At 44.1% G+C, this 22,536-nt stretch overlaps 2 protein-coding genes across 9 annotated transcripts in view; one reads left to right on the top strand and one right to left on the bottom strand.

Annotated features, from left to right (window-relative positions):
- The window catches only part of ssrp1b (structure specific recognition protein 1b), a 26,703-nt gene extending 21,881 nt beyond the window's left edge, over positions 1-4,822 (bottom strand). For 4 of the 7 annotated variants that reach the window (XR_008757311.1, XM_055909611.1, XM_055909606.1 and 1 more), the window contains exon 1: positions 1,037-1,123. The gene's annotated coding sequence lies outside the window, so the exon portion shown is untranslated. Of the gene's footprint in view, positions 1-990; positions 1,125-4,631 lie in introns of those variants that run through there. The other 3 variants (XM_055909609.1, XM_055909610.1, XM_055909607.1) reach the window with 3 other exon arrangements.
- Positions 1,150-22,536, top strand: si:dkey-28b4.8 (sarcoplasmic/endoplasmic reticulum calcium ATPase 2). 2 transcript variants are annotated; one of them, XM_055909605.1, is made up of 24 exons: positions 1,150-1,245; positions 2,186-2,263; positions 4,943-5,062; positions 5,428-5,445; positions 5,529-5,611; positions 5,854-5,958; positions 6,087-6,225; positions 9,300-9,466; positions 10,260-10,415; positions 10,533-10,674; positions 11,360-11,526; positions 11,684-11,772; positions 14,141-14,243; positions 14,697-14,828; positions 14,955-15,080; positions 15,269-15,490; positions 15,708-15,819; positions 16,289-16,530; positions 16,634-16,854; positions 17,275-17,477; positions 17,727-17,812; positions 17,907-18,040; positions 18,474-18,591; positions 19,860-22,536. In XM_055909605.1, the coding sequence occupies exons 3-24, from the start codon at positions 4,945-4,947 to the stop codon at positions 20,166-20,168; spliced, it is 3,192 nt and encodes a 1,063-aa protein (XP_055765580.1). In that variant the 5' UTR covers positions 1,150-1,245; positions 2,186-2,263; positions 4,943-4,944; the 3' UTR covers positions 20,169-22,536. The 2 variants fall into 2 exon arrangements, with proteins under 2 accessions (XP_055765580.1, XP_055765579.1); XM_055909604.1 differs by lacking the exons at positions 1,150-1,245; positions 2,186-2,263 and adding an exon at positions 3,751-4,167.

Here is a 22,536-nt window from a genome sequence, read left to right as displayed (position 1 = left end):
TTCCCTTAATTGCGTTTTCAAAATAGCTTAATTCACTCTTAGGTATTCTTAGTTGATCAGGCTTTCTAACAGTAGAGAGGTTAAACCTGCTCTTAGACAGCTTTCTGGCTATAAGTGTCAGATTATGATCAGATAGCCCAGTAACCATATTGAATGATTTAGTCACTCTCTCTGGTTTATTACTGAACACCAAATCAATCTGTGTTTTAGAGCAACAAGTCACCCTGGTTGGCCCTTTAACTAGCTGTGTAAGGTCAAAGGTATTAGTGATCCGTTTGAGGGTTTTCCTACAACACTTGTCTTCATAATTAATGTTAAAATCTCCCATTAAGATGACCTCTTTCCCAAAATCGCATTCCCTAAGCATGTTATTAAACTGATCAAAAAACACACTTTTGGTGGACTGTCCCTCTAATACCACACACAGAGAGTCTGCCTTCATTATACTAGTCCTATAGCTCAATTGATAAAGCATGGGGCTTGCAATGCCAGGACGGTGGGCACGATTTCCCGGGATCACTCATAAATAAAGTGTATGCACAAAACTGTAATTTACCTTGAAAAAAAGCATCTGCTAAATGGCATATATAATTATTATAATATTATTACCGTATCTACCGTACTGAATTATCTATAGTATAAACTAACTACAAACTCATATAAATATATATCTTTCTATCTCTTTATATACATTTGTAAAAAATATATATTGTTTTAATGATTTACATTTTATGTGCAGGAAGTGGCCTAAATCTTGAATTAAATACATCTAAATGATTTATATGGAAGCCTGTATGAACTGCATGTCTCAACAACTTAATACAGTAGGCCTTGCAGTGAAAATTATAACAACCAACCAAACTTGCTTGTTATGTGTTGCTGTCAGCTGTCAAGCAAATTGGGACTTAGACAACCCTTGTGACATGTAAAAACTCTTACGCAATATAGTACAGCATGCTATAATGGTGCTATTATTATGAAGGTGTTTACCGATTATAGTTGATCTGTGGAATAACGTCATGTTTACATTACTAACCGTTGTGTTGTAGCTGTCAACTTGCAATGTTGTGCGTGGGGAGAAAGTCAAGTCTTTGCGTCGTGTGCGTCGAAAGTGACGTAATCACGGTTTGTATGTGTTACGTTTGACGTTTTTTTTGCGTTTCGATTGTTTTCTTCATGATAACTTACACATTGATCATCAGACCAAAACCGAAGGGGAAAGACATCGAACAGAATTGCAAACAAGTATGTTATAAAACTATATCAGTGGTTTGATAAAACGTTTTTGCACACAATGAATTGCACAAGTGCAAGAAACCTATGAAAACGCGCAGAATTGGTCATATGACAGCAATACATACGAAATGCTAACAACACTTTGCATTGGTGGCGAAATATCGCCTAAATTGCCTGTTATGCAGCTAATGTTTGCATTACGGCAGATAGCCTAGTGGTTAGAGCGTTGGACTAACAAGGCAGTTAACCCACATTGTAATGTTTTAGTGTTTCCTCTCCTGTTTCGTATTGCTTTGTGAATCGTTTTAATCCAATCCAATTGTTTTCCTTCCTGTATCTCATAGTGTTATATGATCTACAGTAGCATTCCTAATCGCACTGTACTCACACACTCTCTCTCTCTCAGGTATCAGTCGTTTGCAGCGGTGTGAGAGAGCTGCACAGCATGGGTTAAATCCCCCTCAGGAGATCAGATACATGCTGTTTAGCACAGACACAGACTACACACACACACTATGATCAGAATAGTACACACACAACGCACAAGCGTATTTGGCTGTCCCCATAGGATAATCCTTTTGGGTTCTAGGTAGAAGTCTTTTGGGTTCCATATAGAACCCCCTGTGGAAAGGGTTTTTACATGGAAACCAAAATAGTTCTACCTGGAACCAAAAAGAGTTCTTCAAAGGGTTCTCCTATGGGGACAGCCAAAGAACCCTTTTAGGTTCTAGATGGCACCTTTTTTTCTAAGAGTGTACACACACCACACACACACAGTCAAAAGCACACAAAAAACTCTCATAAACACACACACTTGATTCTGGACCATTAAAAATGTATTCCAGCCATACAGTATCATACGTAATGTTGTGCATAACAGTAATGAGAAATTATACATTTGTCATATTTTGTTGTTAAAATATTGTCTTCATACTGTTTTGTCTTTCAGCCTGTGGAGTGACTATCCATTGTGAGAAATGGAAAGAAGAGAGACAGAGAAGATAAAAGTAGAATGTCCAAAGTTCAGGTGGTTTTGCTTTTGTTCAGTTTGACTCCTTACCATCACACTACACGTTTTTATTAAAATACCCTTTTCTACCAAAATATCAGTTTTTGTTAGGTCTGTCACACACACAAACACACACCACTGCCTCTGTCACACATTGGGTACTCTTTTGAGACATTTACATAAATATTTGTATAGGTAACCTATTTCAAACTATTCAATTGAAATTGTATATGTACCAGAGTGAGGAAGAGAGAGAGAGAGGGACAGTCAGATGTTGCTATTACCTGCTTCGGTTGTGTAGAAAGTGACACATTCTATTACACAGTAACCCTTTGCCCTCAGAACAACCTCAATCGGAGCATGGACTCTACAAGGTGTCGAGAGCATTTTATGGGGATGCTAGCCCATGTTAACTCCAATGCTTCCCACAGTTGTGTCAAGTTGGCTGGATGTCGTTTTGGTGGTGGACCATTCTTGATACACACAGGAAACTGTTGAGCATGAAAAACCCAGCAACTCTAAATGGCACACATACACAATCCATGTCTCAAAGCTTAAAAATCCTTCTTTAACCTGTCTCTTTCACTTCTTCTACACTGATGAAGTGGATTTAACAAGTGACATCAATAAGGGATCATAGCTTTCACCTGGATTCAGCTGGTCAGTCTGCCATGGAAAGTGCAGGTGTTCTGTTTTCTATACTCAGTGTATATGTAGCTATGTAGCCAAGTTACCTTTTCTCATTGTGTATTTTTCTATTACTTATATGTTTTTCTCTGCATTGTTGGGAAGGGCCCGTAAGTGTTAGTCTATACCTGTTGTTTACGAAGCATGTGACAAATAAAATGTGATTTGAGTTATAGCCTAGAATAAATGATGTAGGTTAATGTGTTGCATCAGACGAGCAATAGCCTACTGCTGTTAATGTGACGTCTAACAGAGCAGATAGGTGTGTGTGAGAGAAAGAGGGAGGGAAGGAGGAGGTGGGGTGCTGGGGAACATAATGTCTGACCACATATGTACCTTAAGCACATATGCGACCAGACAGGCCCCGTTCAAAACAACTGGGAACTCAAATCATGTCAGTCATCTTCAGGTCGGAAAGTCGGAACTCTAGTAAGAGTCCGATATTTCACGTCACTCATTAGCTGTTAGACGTATTCTGGTGACAGATGGGCGTTGGGGGGAGGAAGCTATCCGCTTTACCTTTAAATACACGTCCCGCCTATTTTGCTGGACGGACATTACTATTGGTCAGGGGGTAACGCGAATCGAGTGTCCTGCCGAACCCATTGAGTTGTTTAAAAGTCAATCATCCAAAAAACGACTGTCGCACAGCACGTCCATTGGTCAAGCGCTGAGCCAAGGGCAAGGTTGGGGTTCCGCCCTCCTGCAGCAAATCGCCGGTAGGCGGGTTTATAGAAGTTGCTGCAATGTGATTCGCTGTACAGCCATTTCAGTCTAAATCCCAGGTCTCTAATTGGCCTAACTTCGGCTCCTACGATTTCTGCGACTGAAGCACTACTGTATAATTCTGTGGCCTTGCATTAAATAAAGCGACGGCTATTTAGATAGCTAAGACATAGCGGGTGGATTAAAGCGCACGACATCGGTGCTGTAATCAAATATAAAAGTAGAGGAATACGCCTCCAACAAGCCTTAGTTGTACTTGAAGAAAAATTACTGTTATTCTATGACAATGCCTTCCTTATAATTTTTCAGGACGTAACGTTAGCTAGCTAGTGATCCAGTGGGAGAGAAATAGCCGAGCAGTTAATATAGATCGATTTCTCAATACGTCGTAGGAATTAACGTTTTCTTTTTGTAGTTTTCTAATCCTATTTGTTTTGATATTGTGTTATTTACATAACGTTTCGGAATTAGTTGTTAGTCAACGGAATACCGGGATATTTATTGTACTGGTAAGTCTCCCTTCATTATTAGAGCGCAAACGTCCTGCACAAACAGGATTATTAGCTAGTTACCGTTTCTGAGAATGCCATTTAGCTAGTTAGCAAATGTTAGCGTATTGAAGGCGTCGCAGCGGATCGGCCTAGAAGGGAATATTTACCTTCAATGCAGATATTTAAAAGCTCGCCAACGAGACTTTGTCTTTGTATATCAACAAACTTTGCTTTTATTTTATTTGTAAAATAATGTGAGTAGTTGACCTGCGTTGGATGCTGCGAAGATGATTCTTTCAAGAACATTCTGACATTGTATCTTCGAACCATCGATAAATGCATTTAGCACAATGTAACGGAGGATTCACGTTTATAGTACATTATGTGGTTGCTAAGTTTATTGCATCATGTCTTGTTGAATCCCCTAGCGAACAGGTGCTGTAAATCAACGTAATTTACATGCAACAGGTGCAATTGCTCACCTGATTCTCTAGGCTCCTTTTGTAATGTCCCCAGGCGTCATTTCGGTCTCAGACTCAACATTATCGTAGTTACAGAATCAAGTCGGTCCACATATTGTGGGAATGTTTCATTCAGTGCAGTGAGAGTATGAATTGAATGGAGAATACGCTATTATTTTTTCTTCATTTTATTTTCACTAGTTAAGTTTCAATGTTATGTAAGCCTACTGATGTTGTGCATCCCCCTTCACTTTTTCTCCCCAATATCATCTCTCCCTCTCCCCCCTCTCTCCATTCCTGCCCCTCCCTTACACCATCACGCTCTCTTTCAGGGATGGACAATGCCCATACTAAGACAGTCGAGGAGGTGTTGGGGTATTTCTGTGTGAATGAGTCGACAGGCCTGGGCTGCGAACAGCTGAGGAAAAGCAAGGAGAGATGGGGCCCAAACGGTATGTCACAGTCCTAGTGCGTGACCTAAATGACACTGTTGCCTATGTAGTGCACTACTTTTGACCAGGGCCTCTTGGACTCTGGTCAAAAATGGTGAACTATGTAGGGAATAGGTGCCATTTGGGACGCAAACCTAACCCTTGACTCTTATTTCACACTTAAATAAAAAAACGCCAGACTCTTACTCTCAAGTATTAAATTGTTTCAATGATTATTATAAAGTAATGACACCCAAGTTAGGCCTATGTTTAGTAATGTGATGATGATATTGACAGTGATGTCTGATAATAGCAATGTTATTACCATGTTTATAATTTTCTCTCTCTCTCTCTCTCTCTCTCAATTTCTGAACTCCATGATGCAGAGTTACCGGCAGAAGAAGGTAAGATGTTCATTATCTCTCTCTGTTTGCTCTCTCTTTCTCTCTCCCCTGCATTTACATTCTTTCCATATCTGTGTTTCCAGGGAAGTCGCTATGGGAACTGATCCTGGAACAGTTTGAGGATCTGTTGGTTCGGATTCTTCTGCTGGCTGCCTGCATCTCCTTCGTAAGGACACACACACAGAAAGACAACCTAAACAAACACTATTGTAAATTTTGTAACTTTACAATAAATGGCTAAGTCTCAGCCTACCCAAAGCCATTCAGACATATATTTATAGCTATTTCTATATTTTGCTCTGAGCATTCCTATTCACTCTTTATATCCTCACAATATTACCATCCCTGTCACATACTCTCTTGGCTCTTGAAAACAAGTTCCTCTTTAACCTCTCTCTTTTCTGACAGACTCTTGCCTGGTTCGAGGAAGGGGAGGGGACCATCACAGCCTTTGTGGAACCCTTCGTCATCCTCCTCATCCTCATCGCCAACGCTATCGTTGGGGTGTGGCAGGTAAAGTCACACAGTGTTTTGACATGTTGCATTAGTGTGTGTGTGTGTTCCTTCCTAAGTGTGTGTGTTCATGTATAAACACGTTTATTAATGTGTGCGACGACGATCATTCACGTGTGTGTTTCCAGGAGCGAAATGCTGAGAATGCGATTGAGGCGCTGAAGGAGTATGAGCCTGAGATGGGGAAGGTGTACCGACAGGACAGGAAGAGTGTCCAGAGGGTCCGGGCTAAGGACCTCGTACCTGGGGACATAGTGGAGGTGGCAGGTAGGCAGAACAACTACAAATTCCAGAGTCCTCTAGGGACCACAGTGTTCTACACTATAACTGATAACATTGTTGAAGTACTATAACAGTTAGGCAGAAAAATCCCACCATCCTCTAGTGTGGCCCAAGTGTTCTATATATTAGAAGTCCTCCAATAATGGAAAGAACAGCAACTCCAAAAAAACACAGCTATGATATTGAGGTACTATAGCAGGTAAGGGAAAAAACTACAAATTCTGTAACTCCTCAAAGGTACCTTGTGTTCTATACATTGTACCCGGGGAGTGGAGACACAGCGAAGGTGGCAGGCATGTAGGGGGAAACAAACTACAAATCCCATTTAACAAATTCCATTTAGCAAATCCCATACACAAAGTGTTCTATTATTGACTGAGTTAGTTGTTTAAACTTCCAAAAATAAGATGTTTAGTTAGCCTTGGAAATATTTTAATCTGTATGGGTTTGGTTTTTCCCCCCTCGCGGTATCATGGAAATCAAAGAAAGGTTTTATGGGAAATTAAGTTTTAATCAAGTTGCTGCCAGTTGATTTGATATTCGAAGAGGCCTACAATAACCAATATCACTGCATCTTGCTAAGCTCTGGGAATGTCGCTAGACGGGGTCAAATATTTTCTCAAGAAACTATTTACACATTTCTGACTAAAAAGGCAGTTTGCGGGTCAGTTTCAAATTTCTGTGTGACTTAGCGACAACACAGCTCGAAGGGTTAAGACCGCCCCAATTGTCGAATCCTCAAGGCGATCCGTTTCTATTCTTAGAGCTTCAAAGAAGTAACAGAGGAAATGGGGGTTGAGCGTGTTTTTTATTTGTGTGGCGATGTTTGGCTTAAAGAGCATGGGAACTTTGTGACACCAATCACAGTTTACACTGGGGGATGTGTCCCAAATGGCACCCTATTCCCTTTTATAGTGCGCTAATATTGACCAGAGTTAGGGAATAGGGGGCTGTTTGGGATGCCGCCATGGAGGATTGTAAAAAAACAACAACTGTTTGTTTATCTCATCATCACATCAATGCCTGTCTATCCCTTTGAGCCAATGATCTTGCAGGGTTTTAAATGTTTACCAATGCATTTGGTTGATTGACAGCTCATAAAAAAAAGCTTTTATGTGGAAATAAGATGATAGTCTACGGGATTTAGTTTCGCTGTTGTATTTGAACGAACTTAACACAATGGTCAATCTAAGCGCTAGCGGTGTCAGAATTTTTTTTGCTATTTTCACAACCATAGCGCAGTTAATGGCAAGGGCACGAAAGGGCTGGGTTTTGATGAATAAACACATTTTGGGTGTGTTGAGGCTTGGCCCCTCACTGGCCAATCAGAACGTGCTCGATGGCTAAATATATTGTTGCTTCAAGTTTTGTATTTATGGTCTTTTATGTATTGCCTTGGAATCAACTCCAATTCCAATGTTAGTCCGTTATAGTTTGTTAAACAGCTTACAGAAACAAAATAACAAAATGTAGACCTGTCCCGTCTTTGCTAAATACAGTATGTTAACTTGAATCTGTTTGCAGTCCACATTGTTCTAAGTAATTGCACGTCTTCAATGTGAAAAGATATACATAGAATTCACACTGAAATAGGGGCTAGGTCTACTGTAAGTTGCATTATGGCTGAGCTTGGACATGCTAAATGTTGTCAATAAGCAAGATTACATTCATTATTGATAAGGCCTAAAAAGAGACTGAATAATTCTAAACAAAGCAAAACAACTTGTTTTTAAGTAGGCTATGTCTAAATACAGTAGCTGGACAACGGTCCAATATAAAGAGAAAGGGAGAATGTCCATATGTTTAATATACATATTGGAACCATCTTACAGATTGCATTGCATGCGCGCCACAGACGTTATCACCATTAAAAACAGGACAGTGAATCGTTCGAATAAGTTTGCTTGTTTTTCGTAGAATTTTTATTAAAACCCATGTTTATTTTTTTTCAACAACAAATACACGACATGACCAAAAGTATGTGTACACCTGCTCGTCGAACATCTCATTCCAAAATCATTGGCATTAATATGGAGTTGGTCCCCCCCCTTTTGCTGCTCTAACCGCCTCCACCCGAGTTGATTTTCTTTATTTAAATTTTTTGGAACTTTGACCCCTTTTTCTCTCTAATTTTGTGATATCCAATTGGGTAGTTAGTCTTGTCCCATCGCTGCAACTCTCCTACGGACTTAGGAGAGGCGACGGTCAAGAGCCATGCGTTCTCCGAAACACAACCCTGCCAATCAATCAATCAAGTTTATTTTATATAGCCCTTCGTACATCAGCTAATATCTCGAAGTGCTGTACAGAGACCCAGCCTAAAACGCACTGCTTCTTGACATGCTGCTCGTTTAACCTGGAAACCAGCCGCACCAATGTGTCGGAGGAAACACCATACATCTGGCGACTGAAGTCATCTTGCAGGCTCCTGGCCGGCCACAAGGAGTCGCTAGAGCGTGATGGGACAAGGATATCCCGGCTGGCCAAAACCTCCCCTAACCCGGACGACGCTGGGCCAATTGTGCGCCGCATCATGGGTTTTCTGATCACGGCCAGCTGTGACACAGCCTGGGATCTAACCCGGGGCTGTAGTGACGCCTCAAGCACAGCGATGCAGTGCCTTAGACCGCTGCGCCACTCGGGAGGCTCCGTTCTGTGAGTTTGTGTGGCCTACCGCTTTGCGGCTGAGCCGTTTTTGCTCCTAGACGCTTCCACTTCACAATAACAGCATTTACAGTGGCCCGGGGCAGCTCTAGCAGAGCAGAAATTTGACAAACTGATTTGTTGGAAAGGTGGCATCCTATGACTGTGCCATTTTGAAAGTCACTGAGCACTTCAGTACGGGTCACTCCACTGCCAATGTTTGTCTATAGAGATTGCATGGCAGTGTGCTGGATTTTATACACCTGTCAGCAATGGGTGAAGCTGAAATGACCGAATCCACTAATTTGAAGAGGTGTCCACATACTTCTGGCCATGTCGTGTTTATCCTCAGCTATGTAAGACTTGAACTTGACTTGAAAAACCGTCACCATCACCTCCACCCCGTTTTCCCCCAGTGGGTGATAAAGTCCCAGCAGACATCCGACTGACCTCCATCCGCTCCACCACGTTGCGAGTGGACCAGTCCATCCTGACGGGGGAGTCAGTGTCCGTGATCAAACACACAGACCCAGTGCCTGACCCGCGAGCCGTCAACCAGGACAAGAAAAACATGCTGTTCTCTGTAAGTGTGTGTGTGGGTGTATTTTAGGGGGTCATTATCTGATTCAGAAATAGACCAGCACATTTGTTTGTTTGTTTGTTTGTGTGTGTGTGGTTTATTGATCTAATGGGAGATATGGTGTGAGAGAGGAACCAGAACACACGACTGTGTGTGTGTGCATTGTAATGCTTTGATGTGAGTGTCGAAGGTGTGACTCAACCGTTTGTTGAATAAAACATCACTCGCATTGTTTGCACAGGACACACACATACACACGTAATATACTGTGTGATATAATCTACTTAACAGTTCTAAAGAGTCAGGTGAACGAGCTACGAGGCCACTGTATTCCAGGTTAATATACTGATAGTGGAGCAATCTAACGGGGATCATCTGTATTGGTACTAGAGCTACACCCATATATTGGAACTGAGACTGCTCTGTATATCACTAAGAGATACCGTATGTGTGGGATGCATGTCGTTGATCCCCACGCCACCTACATAGTCAAACACAATTCATGATTTCTAATATATCTGCCCTATGTTTTAAACGTCTTTGACAAAACTTTGGAAATACAGTATGTATTTCTGGTTGAAAAGACGTCTTTCTGGTCTTGTGCTGACTGGGTAATACATACATACATTATTTTCCCCTGAATCTTTTTCAATGTTATTGCCGTGTCTTTGATCTGGAAATGAGCTGTGAGCACAATGCTAATATATGCTGCTTTACAGATCAAACTCATGTTGTAGAGAGTACCAACACGGGGCTTTGTCAACCAACACTGGGCTTTGTATCGTTGTTCTTCCAGGGCACAAACATTGCGGCGGGCAGGGCTATAGGTGTGGTGGTAGCTACTGGGGTGCAGACTGAGATCGGGAAGATTCGTGATGAGATGGCTGCTACAGACCCAGAGAGAACACCGCTGCAGCAGAAACTGGACCAGTTTGGGGAACAGCTGTCCAAGGTACAAGGACTTTTCTTCTCTTCTCTTGCTCTTTCTTTCCCTCATTCTTTTTATTTCATCTGTCAGCCTTATTGTGAGTGGCAGTGTTGTGATAACAGGCTCCCTCCCTCCCTCTAGGTGATCACAGTGATCTGCGTGGCAGTGTGGGGTATCAACGTAGGCCATTTCAATGACCCGGTCCACGGTGGCAGCTGGCTCAGAGGGGCCGTCTACTACTTCAAGATCGCTGTGGCACTGGCTGTAGCTGCCATCCCTGAGGGTACGTGGTGGGACCAACCACCTCTCTCTCATTTCCTTCTGTCTTACTTTCTGTCTGTCTGTAAGTAACACACAAAGTAGAGCATGATTCAATTCCTTTCTATTTTGAGCAATCTAAATTCCATATGAAACCAAAATGAATTCTCTTTTGGGGTGGCAGGTAGCCTAGTGGTTAGAGCGTTGGGCCAGTAACCGAAAGGTTGCTGGATCAAATCCCTGAGCTGACAAGTTAAAATCTGCCGTTCTGCCCCTGAACAAGGCAGTTACCCCACTGTTCCCCGGTAGGCTGTCATTGTAAGTCGCTCTGGATAAGAGCGTCTGCTAAATGACTTAAATGTAATGTAATGTAAATAAGAATTTGTTCTTAACTAACTTGCCTAGTCAATCAATCAAGTTTATTTTATATAGCCCTTCGTACATCAGCTAATATCTCGAAGTGCTGTACAGAGACCCAGCCTAAAACCCCAAACAGCTAGAATGCAGGTGTAGAAGCACGGCTCGGCATAGTCAAATAAAAATAGAACACAGCTCCTTTCTGTGTCCATGTAGACTAACTCGATAAATACAGTAGATTGATCAGCCAGTGTACTTTTGTTACATGACTCAGAAAAAACATTATGGAACCATATATTTAACCGTCCCATCACCCTATTCAATCTTGCCCCCCCCCCCCCCCCCCCCGGCAGGTCTACCCGCTGTGATCACCACCTGTCTAGCTCTGGGGACCAGACGCATGGCCCGGAAGAACGCCATCGTTCGCAGTCTGCCCTCTGTGGAGACCTTGGGCTGCACCTCCGTCATCTGCTCCGATAAGACTGGCACCCTCACCACCAATCAGATGTCTGTCCACCGGGTGAGAGAGAGAGGGAGGGAGGGGGAAAATGGAGATAGGAGCTGACCTGAAAGTGGAATGGTTTGGCATGTTGATTGACAGACTCAGCCTGATGCTCACCTAACCTTACTGATTGTGACATTGAGTGTATTTTCTAACCGTGTGTGTGTGTGTGTAGATATTTGTTGTGGACAGTGTGTCAGGGGAGCGATGCGCCCTGAGTGAGTTTTCGGTGACCGGATCTACTTACGCCCCGGAAGGGGAAGTGTGAGTGCCTTTAACCTTTAACCCTTAACCCTTAAACTGATGATTGCCACGTTCAAAACAACTAGGAACTTGGAAATATCCGACTTCAGTCTGTTCAAGACAACTGGGAACTCAGGAACAAAACAAGCTCCGGCTGGGAAAAATAGCTTTGAATGGTCATCCGAAATGAAATTCTATGTCAAACTCGGGCATCTTTCTAGAGCTCCAACATTCCGACCTGAAGATCAGGGACATCATGATTTGACCTCGTTTTTTTGGGCAGTTCCCAGTTGTCTTGAAAGCACTAGATGTCATGACGAATCACTCATCCCCAATTTTGCTATGACTGTCTGAGTGGGGAGGGGGAAAATGAAAACTAGCTGTTATTGGCAGAGGGGTTTGGAACTCTTTCTTATTGGTGTATTAACTAATTTACTGCCTGGTGACGTCACCAAAACTCCAAAACAGGCTGACATTTCAGGCAGTCTTGTCAAACGGACATGATCATTTTTCATAAATTCAGTTTTTTTTAAATTCCAACCTCAGTGTGGATGGATATATATATACTTCTCAAAAAAATAAAGGGAACACTAAAATAACACATCCTAGATCTGAATGAATGAAATATTCTTATTAAATATTTTTTTCTTTACATAGTTGAATGTGCTGACAACAAAATCACACAAATTATCAATGGAAATCAAATGTATCAACCCATGGAGGTCTGGATTTGGAGTCACACTCAAAATAAAGTGGAAAACCACACTACAGGCTGATCCAACTTTGATGTAATGTCCTTAAAACAAGTAAAAATGAGGCTCAGTAGTGTGTGTGGCCTCCATGTGCCTGTATGACCTCCCTACAACGCCTGGGCATGCTCCTGATGAGGTGGAGGATGGTCTCCTGAGGGATCTCCTCCCAGACCTGGACTAAAGCATCCGCCAACTCCTGGACAGTCTGTGGTGCAATATGGCGTTGGTGGATGGAGCGAGACATGATGTCCCAGATGTGCTCAATTGGATTCAGGTCTGGGGAACGGGCGGGCCAGTCCATAGCATCAATGCCTTCCTCTTGCAGGAACTGCTGACACACTCCAGCCACATGAGGTCTAGCATTGTCTTGCATTAGGAGGAACCCAGGGCCAACCGCACCAGCATATGGTCTCACAAGGGGTCTGAGGATCTCATCTCGGTACCTAATGGCAGTCAGGCTACCTCTGGCGAGCCCATGGAGGGCTGTGCGGCCCCCCAAAGAAATGCCACCCCACACCATGACTGACCCACCGCCAAACCGGTCATGCTGGAGGATGTTGCAGGCAGCAGACCGTTCTCCACGGCGTCTCCAGACTCTGTCACGTCTGTCACATGTGCTCAGTGTGAACCTGCTTTCATCTGTGAAGAGCACAGGGCGCCAGTGGCGAATTTGCCAATCTTGGTGTTCTCTGGCAAATGCCAAACGTCCTGCACGGTGTTGGGCTGTAAGCACAACCCCCACCTGTGGACGTCGGGTCCTCATACCACCCTCATGGAGTCTGTTTCTGACCGTTTGAGCAGACACATGCACATTTGTGGCCTGCTTGAGGTAATTTTGCAGGGCTCTGGCAGTGCTCCTCCTGCTCCTTCTTGCACAAAGGCGGAGGTAGCGGTCCTGCTGCTGGGTTGTTGCCTTCCTACGGCCTCCTCCACGTCTCCTGATGTACTGGCCTGTCTCCTGGTAGCGCCTCCATGCTCTGGACACTACACTGACACACAGCAAACCTTCTTGCCAGAGCTTGCATTGATGTGCCATCCTGGATGAGCTGCACTACCTGAGCCACTTGTGTGGGTTGTAGACTCCGTCTCATGCTACCACTAGAGTGAAAGCACCGCCAGCATTCAAAACTGACCAAAACATCAGCCAGGAAGCATAGGAACTGAGAAGTGGTCTGTGGTCACCACCTGCAGAACCACTCCTTTATTGGGGGTGTCTTGCTAATTGCCTAATTTCCACCTGTTGTCTATTCCATTTGCACAACAGCATGTGAAATGTATTGTCAATCAGTGTTGCTTCCTAAGTGGACAGTTTGATTTCACAGAAGTGTGATTGACTTGGAGTTACATTGTGTTGTTTAAGTGTTCCCTTTATTTTTTTGAGCAGTGTATATAACACAGACAAATCACGTTTCTGACTGCACTGGACCTTAAAGATGCTGCGAAATGTTATCGGTTTAATATTTGGTTCCCTTCCTCCGCAACTTTCTTTCTCTGGTCTCGTTCTCCCCCTCTTCTGGCTTTCCACGATCCCTTACTTATTTCCCTTTCTCTCTTACCCTATCTTCCATATCCACCCTTCTGTCTCTTCCCTAATTTTCTCCCTCTATTTATTTCTCTTGTCCTTCTCTCTCCCCCAGGTATAAAGATGAGACGGTGGTGAAGTGTAGTCAGTATGAGGGCCTGGTGGAGATGGCCTCTATCTGTGCTCTGTGTAACGATTCCTCTCTGGACTACAACGAGGTGAGAACAGCTCCAGCCTTCTTTGCACACCATAACACACCAATTTAAATGGATCTTACTGTAGCCACTGCACTACACACGATAACACACTTAATTGTAACCTTTTATTTAACTAGGCAAGTCAGTTAAGAACAAATTCTTATTTACAATGACGGTCTACCGGGGAACCGTGGGTTAACTGCCTTGTTCAGGGGCAGATTGGCAGATTTTTAACTTGTCAGCTCAGGGATTCGATCCAGCAACCTTTCGGTTACTGGCCCAACGCTCTAACCACTAGGCTACCTGCTGCACCAACCATAAGCACTGCACGACACACCACACCATGGACAGACACTTCTTAATTCTGGTCCTGAAGAGCTACTTTTGTTCCAGTCCAGTAGCATCTGTTTGAAATAATACATTCAAATAATGTCATTGTTGTTGACCCTTAACCTGTGGGGGTGTGTGTCCCAGTCTAAGGGTGTGTATGAGAAGGTAGGCGAGGCCACGGAGACGGCCCTGTGCTGTCTGGTGGAGAAGATGAACGTGTTCGACACAGACCTCAGAGGACTGTCCGCCGTCGAGAGAGCTACTGCCTGCTGCTCGGTGTGTGTGTCTGTAATATAACAAAAATTTGTGTGTGTACCATTGAGACGTGCTGACCTAATTTACTTCCTGGCAGAGTGATTGAATGATACATCTACTCTCTCCCTCTATCCTTCTCTCCATCAGGTGATAAAACAGTTGATGAGGAAGGAGTTGACGTTGGAGTTCTCCCGTGACAGGAAGTCCATGTCAGTGTTCTGTTCTCCCAACAAACTCAGCCGCTCTGCCTCCGGGGCCAAGATGTTTGTCAAGGTCAGCTGTGTCTCTCTCTGTCTCTGTCTCTCACTCCTACTTTTCCACTTCTCTGTCCCCCCCCCCCTTTCTCTCTCTGCTCTTTCTTGTCGTTTCTATTCCTTACGTGCTTCTTTCTTCTGAGCTCTTTCTCTTACTCTCTGTCCACCCTCTCCTCACTTTGTACCGACTTGTTTTCTCTCTCCCAGGGAGCTCCGGAGAGCGTGCTGGAGCGCTGCCGTTGGATCCGGGTGAACGGGGGCGCGCGGGTGCCCATGACGCCCGCGGGGCGGGAGCAGCTCCAGGGGACCGTCAGGGAGTGGGCCACGGGGCGGGACACCCTCCGATGCCTCGCCATGGCGACCCGGGATTCGCCCCCCGAGATACGCTCTCTCAACCTGGAGAACTCGGCCACCTTCGCTGACTACGAGGTGAGTGATTTTGAATATTTTTTTTTCTTCTAGGATTGTTAACTCATTTTATGTATCCTTTGTCTTATGCACTTTTATTAATCTCTGGTATTGCTTTTTGGTTGCCTATTTATCTCTTATTTTATAGCTTTTTGACTGTAAAGTGTTGCGATTTTTAAAGGCACTTCAAATACAGTTTTATTTGATTAATGTTAAATAAACAACAATGCTCCCCCAGTCGGACCTGACCTTCGTGGGCTGCGTGGGGATGCTGGACCCCCCCAGGAAAGAAGTACTTGGTGCGGTCCGCATGTGTAGGCAGGCTGGCATCCGCGTCATCATGATCACAGGTAAGACACGCCTTGCCCTCACTCCCTCTGTTTGTTGTGTTGTGATACATGCTCGTTGGAGACCCAAGACACATTATCCAAGGGGATTCAACAAAGTTAACTGAACAGAATTTCTAGCCTCACACTCATCTACCTTAAAATGATGTTATAATGTGAAAGGCTGGGACGATACCAGTATCGCACATTTTTTTTCAATTACAAAAATGAAAACACGATGCAGACAACGTCATTTAAAAAACTGCTGTATTTCAAATATTGTGTGCTTTAGCTTGGAAAATTAAATAAATGTGACATTAGAGCTTTTTTCCTCAAGAAGTTAAATCCACTTTGTGTTTTGTTTACTTGCCACGATACTAACGAGTATCCTGATACTGGTGTCGGCCCGGCCCTAATAACGCGATTTCAAACCGTTTTGCCTGCTGGGTGTCATCTCTCCATCTAACCTCTTACTTCACCCCCCCCCCCCCAGGTGACAACAAGGGCACGGCCATGTCCATCTGTCGTCGTGTGGGCATCATCACGGAGGAGGAGGAGGAGGCGGGCAGGGATGACCCGTTCTCAGGGGGCCTGACGGGGAGGGAGTTTGACGAGCTGCCCCCCCACCTTCAGAGGCAGGCCTGTCGTACCGGACGCTGCTTCGCCCGTGTGGAACCCACACACAAGAGCCGCATCGTGGAGTACCTACAGAGCCTCGATGACATCACAGCCATGGTGAGGTTGTGTGTGTATCTCTCTCTGTTGGCAGCAGTGTCCCTGTCTAGAGCTCTACTGTGACCCTGCTCGCTCCCATCCCTTGCATCCCTCTCTCCCCCAGACTGGTGATGGAGTGAATGATGCGCCAGCCCTGAAGAAGGCAGAGATCGGGATCGCCATGGGTTCAGGCACAGCTGTGGCCAAGTCCGCCTCAGAGATGATCTTAGCTGATGATAACTTCTCCACCATCGTAGCGGCTGTAGAAGAGGGCAGAGCCATCTACAACAACATGAAGCAGTTCATACGATACCTCATATCTTCCAACATAGGAGAGGTTGTCTGGTGAGGATAGGGGGACGAGAGGGATTGGAGGAGAGGAAGGGGAGAGCCATCTATAACAAAATGAAACAGTTTAAAGGATACTTCACAGGAGAGGGGGAGGGAGGGAGAGGGGAATGGAGTGGTACTGGAGGGATGGGTTGGAGGATGGAAATGGGGGAGGAAGAGAGCGTGGTGGGTTACTGTTTTAAATAAAGGGGAAGGATAACAGAACGGAGGTGCACATTTAGAAGAGGAGTACGCTTTAGGTCAGGTGACAATAGAGAGAAGGACACTTTAAAAAGGAGAGATGGCTGAAGGGATTAACTTGAAGGATAACAGTAGTCTGGGACAGTGAGAGTGGATTTCTGAATTATTATGTTGTATCCCTCCCTTTCTCTCTCACCATCCCAACCCCTCTCCCCCTCCTTCTCTCACCTCCAGTATTTTCATGACGGCTGCTCTGGGCATGCCCGAGGCCCTGATCCCGGTCCAGTTGCTGTGGGTCAACCTGGTGACAGACGGCTTCCCGGCCACCGCCCTGGGCTTCAATCCCCCTGACCTGGACATCATGTCCCGCCCCCCACGCTCCCCCAAGGAGCCTCTCATCTCCAGATGGCTCTTCTGCAGATACCTCATCGTCGGATGTGAGTATATCTGGTTTATCTGTTTCTATATCTATGGCAGATACCGCATCGTGAGGTTATAGATTATGAACAGACAGGGTTATTGTATTTTGAACTTGTATACTTTGCAGATGTAGCCTCATAAGCACTTTGTGACAAATGTATTTGTAAAAAGCTCTATACAAATAACGTTTGTGGATGATTGATTTACATCACAATATCAGCTGGGATTTGAGAATATACACATCTAACCTTTGACCTTTCTCTCAGGCTACGTCGGAGCAGCTACAGTAGGAGCTGCAGCCTGGTGGTTCATGGCAGCACACGATGGACCCAAACTCTCCTTCTACCAACTGGTAAGAACACATCCCTCTCTTCTCTCACTTCTCTTACTTTACTGTGTCTAACCTCTCACTCCCTCCCCATCTCGCTCTTTCTCTCTCCTCTCAGTCCCACTATCTCCAGTGCGGTGAAGGTCACGGAGAGTTTGCGGGGGTGCAGTGCTCGGTGTTCGAGTCGCCCTACCCCATGACCATGGCCCTGTCTGTGCTCGTTACCATAGAGATGTGCAACGCCCTCAACAGGTACACTACTCAAACTACAACTCCCACAATCCCGTGCGGGACTTGGCGTCAGTCATAGAGATCACTATCTATGACGCGACACAGAACGGGTTTAGTTCTCGTACGATAATATTTATATTTGTTAGTCACAGTACATTCGACTGTACATTTCGTTCAGTTCTATGGCATGTGTTGTCCACCTGTTGCTCTTTTCAATCATCAGACATAGATGTTTATAAGTCATATTAAACACTTTCTTTATGATCATGATATGCATGATTTTTCAGTCGAGTACAGATTTATATTAGAGATTATTTAGTAGAAGTATGGATATTTTACTGACTTTGTATTGATATTCCAGAGTTCTGTTGTGTTTAGTACAATATGTTATTGTCATCTTTTGAGCTTGTTCTGGTCCATTTCTGAGCTCTGCTGTGTGTGTCCTCGTCCTCAGTCTGTCAGAAAACCAGTCCCTGCTGAAGATGCCTCCTTGGTCCAACCCCTGGCTGGTGGGAGCTATCTGTCTCTCCATGGCGCTCCACTTCCTCATCCTCTACGTTGACCCCCTGCCTGTAAGTATGTGTGTGTGGGAGCGCATCTGGCATAATTTTGTCAACAACAATAAAATATTAGTCAAACACCTATATTTCAGTGGCAATTGACGAGAATATAACTGCCTAAATAGACTCAGAAAAAAAACAACTAAATGAAAATGATTTTTCATTTCAGTTGACTAAAACGAGAGAAATTATCGCAGTGACTAAAATCTGACTACTAAATGGACTGGACAATAATTTTGGGAGAGATTGAGAGCTTTTCAGTGATATGCACAATTAATATTCGCAGCACAGATGTGCAGCGGAGTTCTGTTCAGTAGTGGGAACGATGCCTCACACAGCCTACATCAGCTGGTGAGCTGCGGGGGAGCAAGCGATGAGTGTGGGCAGACGGGCTCTGCTCCCCCTCCGATAATACACATCGCGCTGACGACTCTTGCTTCCTCGTAGCTAACCAGTCACCACTAGCCTTCTAGTTGGTTACCCTTTGCCTGGTTAAGAAACACAAGCTCCTTTTACGAAATTAAAAACAATAACAGCATTGACTTTAAACAGCCTAGCTATGTTTTTCCACTTCCTTGAGTAGGCTATAGAAAAGTGTTTTTTGTAGTCTCGCTCAACACTCACACTTTTCCCACTGAATTTCGTATATAGGTTCTGCAACCAACGTAGCCAAGCCTCCCTCTCTTCCACAGAGAATGGCTTGATTTTCTAGCCCTTATGCTACCGTTCAAAAGACATGACCCATAATATATATTTTCTCTTTCCGTCATGCATAGGCAGGCCGCGTTTTACATTCATAAAGCATATCGCGGGCCGTTCTAAAACTCGTTGGGTAGCCCAGCCCTAGTAGTGCTACCCAGTCAGATATAGCGGACTCGACTTCAGCCATAGGGACTCGTGAATCGAACTCGAGCACAAGGGACTTGGGAATCGATTCTTATTTTTGGAAGAATAGGATCTGATGCAGAACAATATGTTGGTAAGACAAGGCTATGCATGTTTGTGCACATGGAAGTAAGTGAGTTATGTTTACTATAGGTTGTGGCGGTACAAATGTGATGTGACTAAAATGAAAGGGCATTTAGTTGACTAAAATGGCCCGTTCATTATTTTGACAAAATAAACTAAATCATTATTCAAATGTCAAAAATGGGACCTAGACTAAATCTAAAAAAGTGGCAAAATTACCACTGCTGCACAGGGAATTGTGTGTGTGTTACATTACATTGTGCTCGCTATCTCATTGTCTAACCACCCCCCTCCCCTTCTCTCCCACCCAGGTGGTGTTCCAGATCCGCCCCCTGTCGTGGCCACAGTGGGTTGTGGTCCTCAAGATGTCGCTTCCAGTCATCTTCATGGACGAGGCCCTCAAGTTCCTGGCCCGGAACTGGATCGAGCCGGGTACCGACGTGGAGCGCCAGGAGGAGGAGCGGGAGCGCCGGCGGAGGGGTCAAGGGTCAGGGGGCATGATTGCCGCTGTGAGCAGGGTGTTCAAGGGCGTGTCCTGGTCGTTCGTTTTAATGTCGTTCCCCTTATTGATCTGGATCTACAGCCTGGACTCTGATATTACTAACATGTTCTATGAGTGAAGGGGGGGGGGAGGGGGAGGGAGGGGGTTGGGTTATGAATGAAAGCGAAGGAACTATAACATGAATAGGGGAGCAAGTTGAGGAGAAATGGAGGTGAAGATGGAGTGCAGGGAAAGAAAAATAACATTTTGTTTTTTAGTGGGATAAAGCCAGGGATGGAGGCATGAAAGGTGAACAATCTGAGACGGTGAGAGAAAGAGAGGGAGAGTGAAGAGGAGAGCACTGATCCATCCTAGCTCAGCACTCTGACTTTTTGAATATGGGCCCTGACCGTAAGTGAGGGATTTTCCAAAACTCAAGGTCCTATTCAATCAAGCCTGGTTTAGCAAGTTACCTGAATAAGTCTTGAAAATACCACTCCTCTTGTGCAGAAATAATGCACGTTTAGGTTCACGTAGCCCCTTGACAACATAATCTTTTACAATGTGAGACAAACCAGAAAAGAAACGCAACTTTGTAGTTGATTCAAACAAGCTTTCTGACCGCTCAGAATGAGTATTTATTTTCTTCTCCAATTTATCTTCTCCCCTGAAAGCTGGTTAGCGGATTTGGTTGACTATGGCTGTTGCTTGGGTATGTATTCCATTTGAAAGGGAAAATACTGTCTATAGATGATTTATAACAGAGTACTTTATACATTTCGTTCCAGTTTCCCTACCTGTAAGGTGACCGGTTGGAAGGTAAGAGAGAAAGTGAGGGAGAAAGAAGCTTCTTCAGTCCAGTCTAGGGAATGGAGGGATGACTGGATGAAAAGGGAGAGACCTTTCAGCATCAGTCAGACTGGCCACACCGACACTCCAGCCAGCTTCAGAAATCAATCAATTAATATTTGATTTAATTTGGATGTCATCAAACTGTCTAGGGAAGAGGACAGCAGAATATTTCTTCTTTAATGTGTAATTCTTAGGGTTATGGGCTGGCAGAGCTGAATTTTGAAAAGTTAAAGATTTTACATTAGTTTTCACTGCATTATTCATATTTATTAATACATCACGACACTGAATTATGTGTATTCTTTTCTTTCTGTTGGATATTTTTCTATGCCTAACTTCTTTGCTGCAGAATGGATGTTGCCTCCATGTATGGTTCTGATAAAGGTTGGCTACTCTTTATGACATCATACCCTTTGTCTCCTTATCATCATGCATGTTTGAGATGGACTACTGGTGCACTGCAGTTGGACTGCTCAGAATCACTGATCTCCAAATCACCTTGCTTTCTAAATAACTACTCATTATGTGATCAAGATTAGCGATTCTGCGCTGTGCCTTGCTCAAACTCATCCTTCTCAAACACACTGACTGTTGGTCTTTACTAGAACTGTCCAGGTTAGGTGCAGGCTTGGCATCTTTTTTGCGTGACCAGATTCGTTCTGATGTCCTACACATGATTTCAGCTTGGACCTGCATCCTTAAAGTAAACGACGTCACAATCCTCACGTAGGCCTAGAAGCAGTAGACTTGCCTCTCCGGAGGGCTCCAGCATCTCTGACATTGAATTGTGTAATCGTGACGACTCATTGTCAGGCTGAGAAATTGCATCATATTTTAGCTAGGCTACTCTACCGTTCTACTAGTTGGCTGTGTGTTTTGATAGTCTAACAGCCACTGTGACATCACACCATGAACTAAAGGTACAAAGTTGTGTAGTCTGCTCATGTGGATACCACTTCCTCTGTAGTAGTGGGTTTGGTAGGGTTGGGAACACTAATTATTTGTCTTTTATTTACAACAGACCAAATTTGCTAACATTCTAACCCTCCCCCCCCGACATGCAACATTGTTTTTTGTTATTATTATGATTGATATAACTATTACGGTAATTCTGATTTAATTAATTGTCCTTGTGGTGTCTGTAGTACCCCTACTGTGCCTGTAAAGAATTAGGGGGTGCCATTTTATTTTCTGAATTTAGTAAAGGGTGGGGGGGGGGGGGGAAGTTGGGAGTTATTAAAATCATTAATAGATGTAAGAGTTAGAGGAGTGGAAAAGGGGGGATTAGGGAGGAGCAGAGGGGCCGTCTGACAGGGTGGCTTTACAAAAGAAAGAGGGATGAGGGAGATGCTGAGCGGTCTTTTCTTTCCATCTCTCCGTTTCTCTACTGGCGCTCTGACAGAGTGCTCTCTGTCTTCATCTGAAATCAGTAAGCAAAATAATTATACAAAATTTAATGACTTCAAAGAAATGAACATTCAGTGGAGTTATTTGAAAAACTAAAAATATCTTTTTTGAGGCTAAATTAAGGTGGGGATGTATTTAGTTTATTGTAAATCGTACCATTTGCTGTCTGTCACACTACTGTTATTTCATTTATGGAAGATGAGAAATGCTTTATGGGATGAAAACAACAATAAAATGGTTAATTTAAA

This window comes from Salvelinus fontinalis, chromosome 42 (genome assembly GCF_029448725.1).
Source record: "Salvelinus fontinalis isolate EN_2023a chromosome 42, ASM2944872v1, whole genome shotgun sequence".
Classification (NCBI taxonomy): Eukaryota; Metazoa; Chordata; class Actinopteri; order Salmoniformes; family Salmonidae; genus Salvelinus; species Salvelinus fontinalis.
The sequence above is the reverse complement of the archived record's forward strand: the minus strand, read 5'-3'. Positions and strand labels throughout refer to the sequence as shown.

What these genes read in the sequence shown, in the direction of transcription:
- si:dkey-28b4.8 (XM_055909605.1), top strand. Translation starts at nt 4,945, where the DNA reads ATGGACAATGCCCATACTAAGACAGTCGAGGAGGTGTTGGGGTATTTC. An exon ending in TTGGGGAACAGCTGTCCAAG is followed by an intron (nt 10,416 to 10,532) that starts GTACAAGGACTT and finishes CCCTCCCTCTAG; the next exon opens with GTGATCACAGTGATCTGCGT. An exon ending in CAGATACCTCATCGTCGGAT is followed by an intron (nt 17,478 to 17,726) that starts GTGAGTATATCT and finishes CCTTTCTCTCAG; the next exon opens with GCTACGTCGGAGCAGCTACA.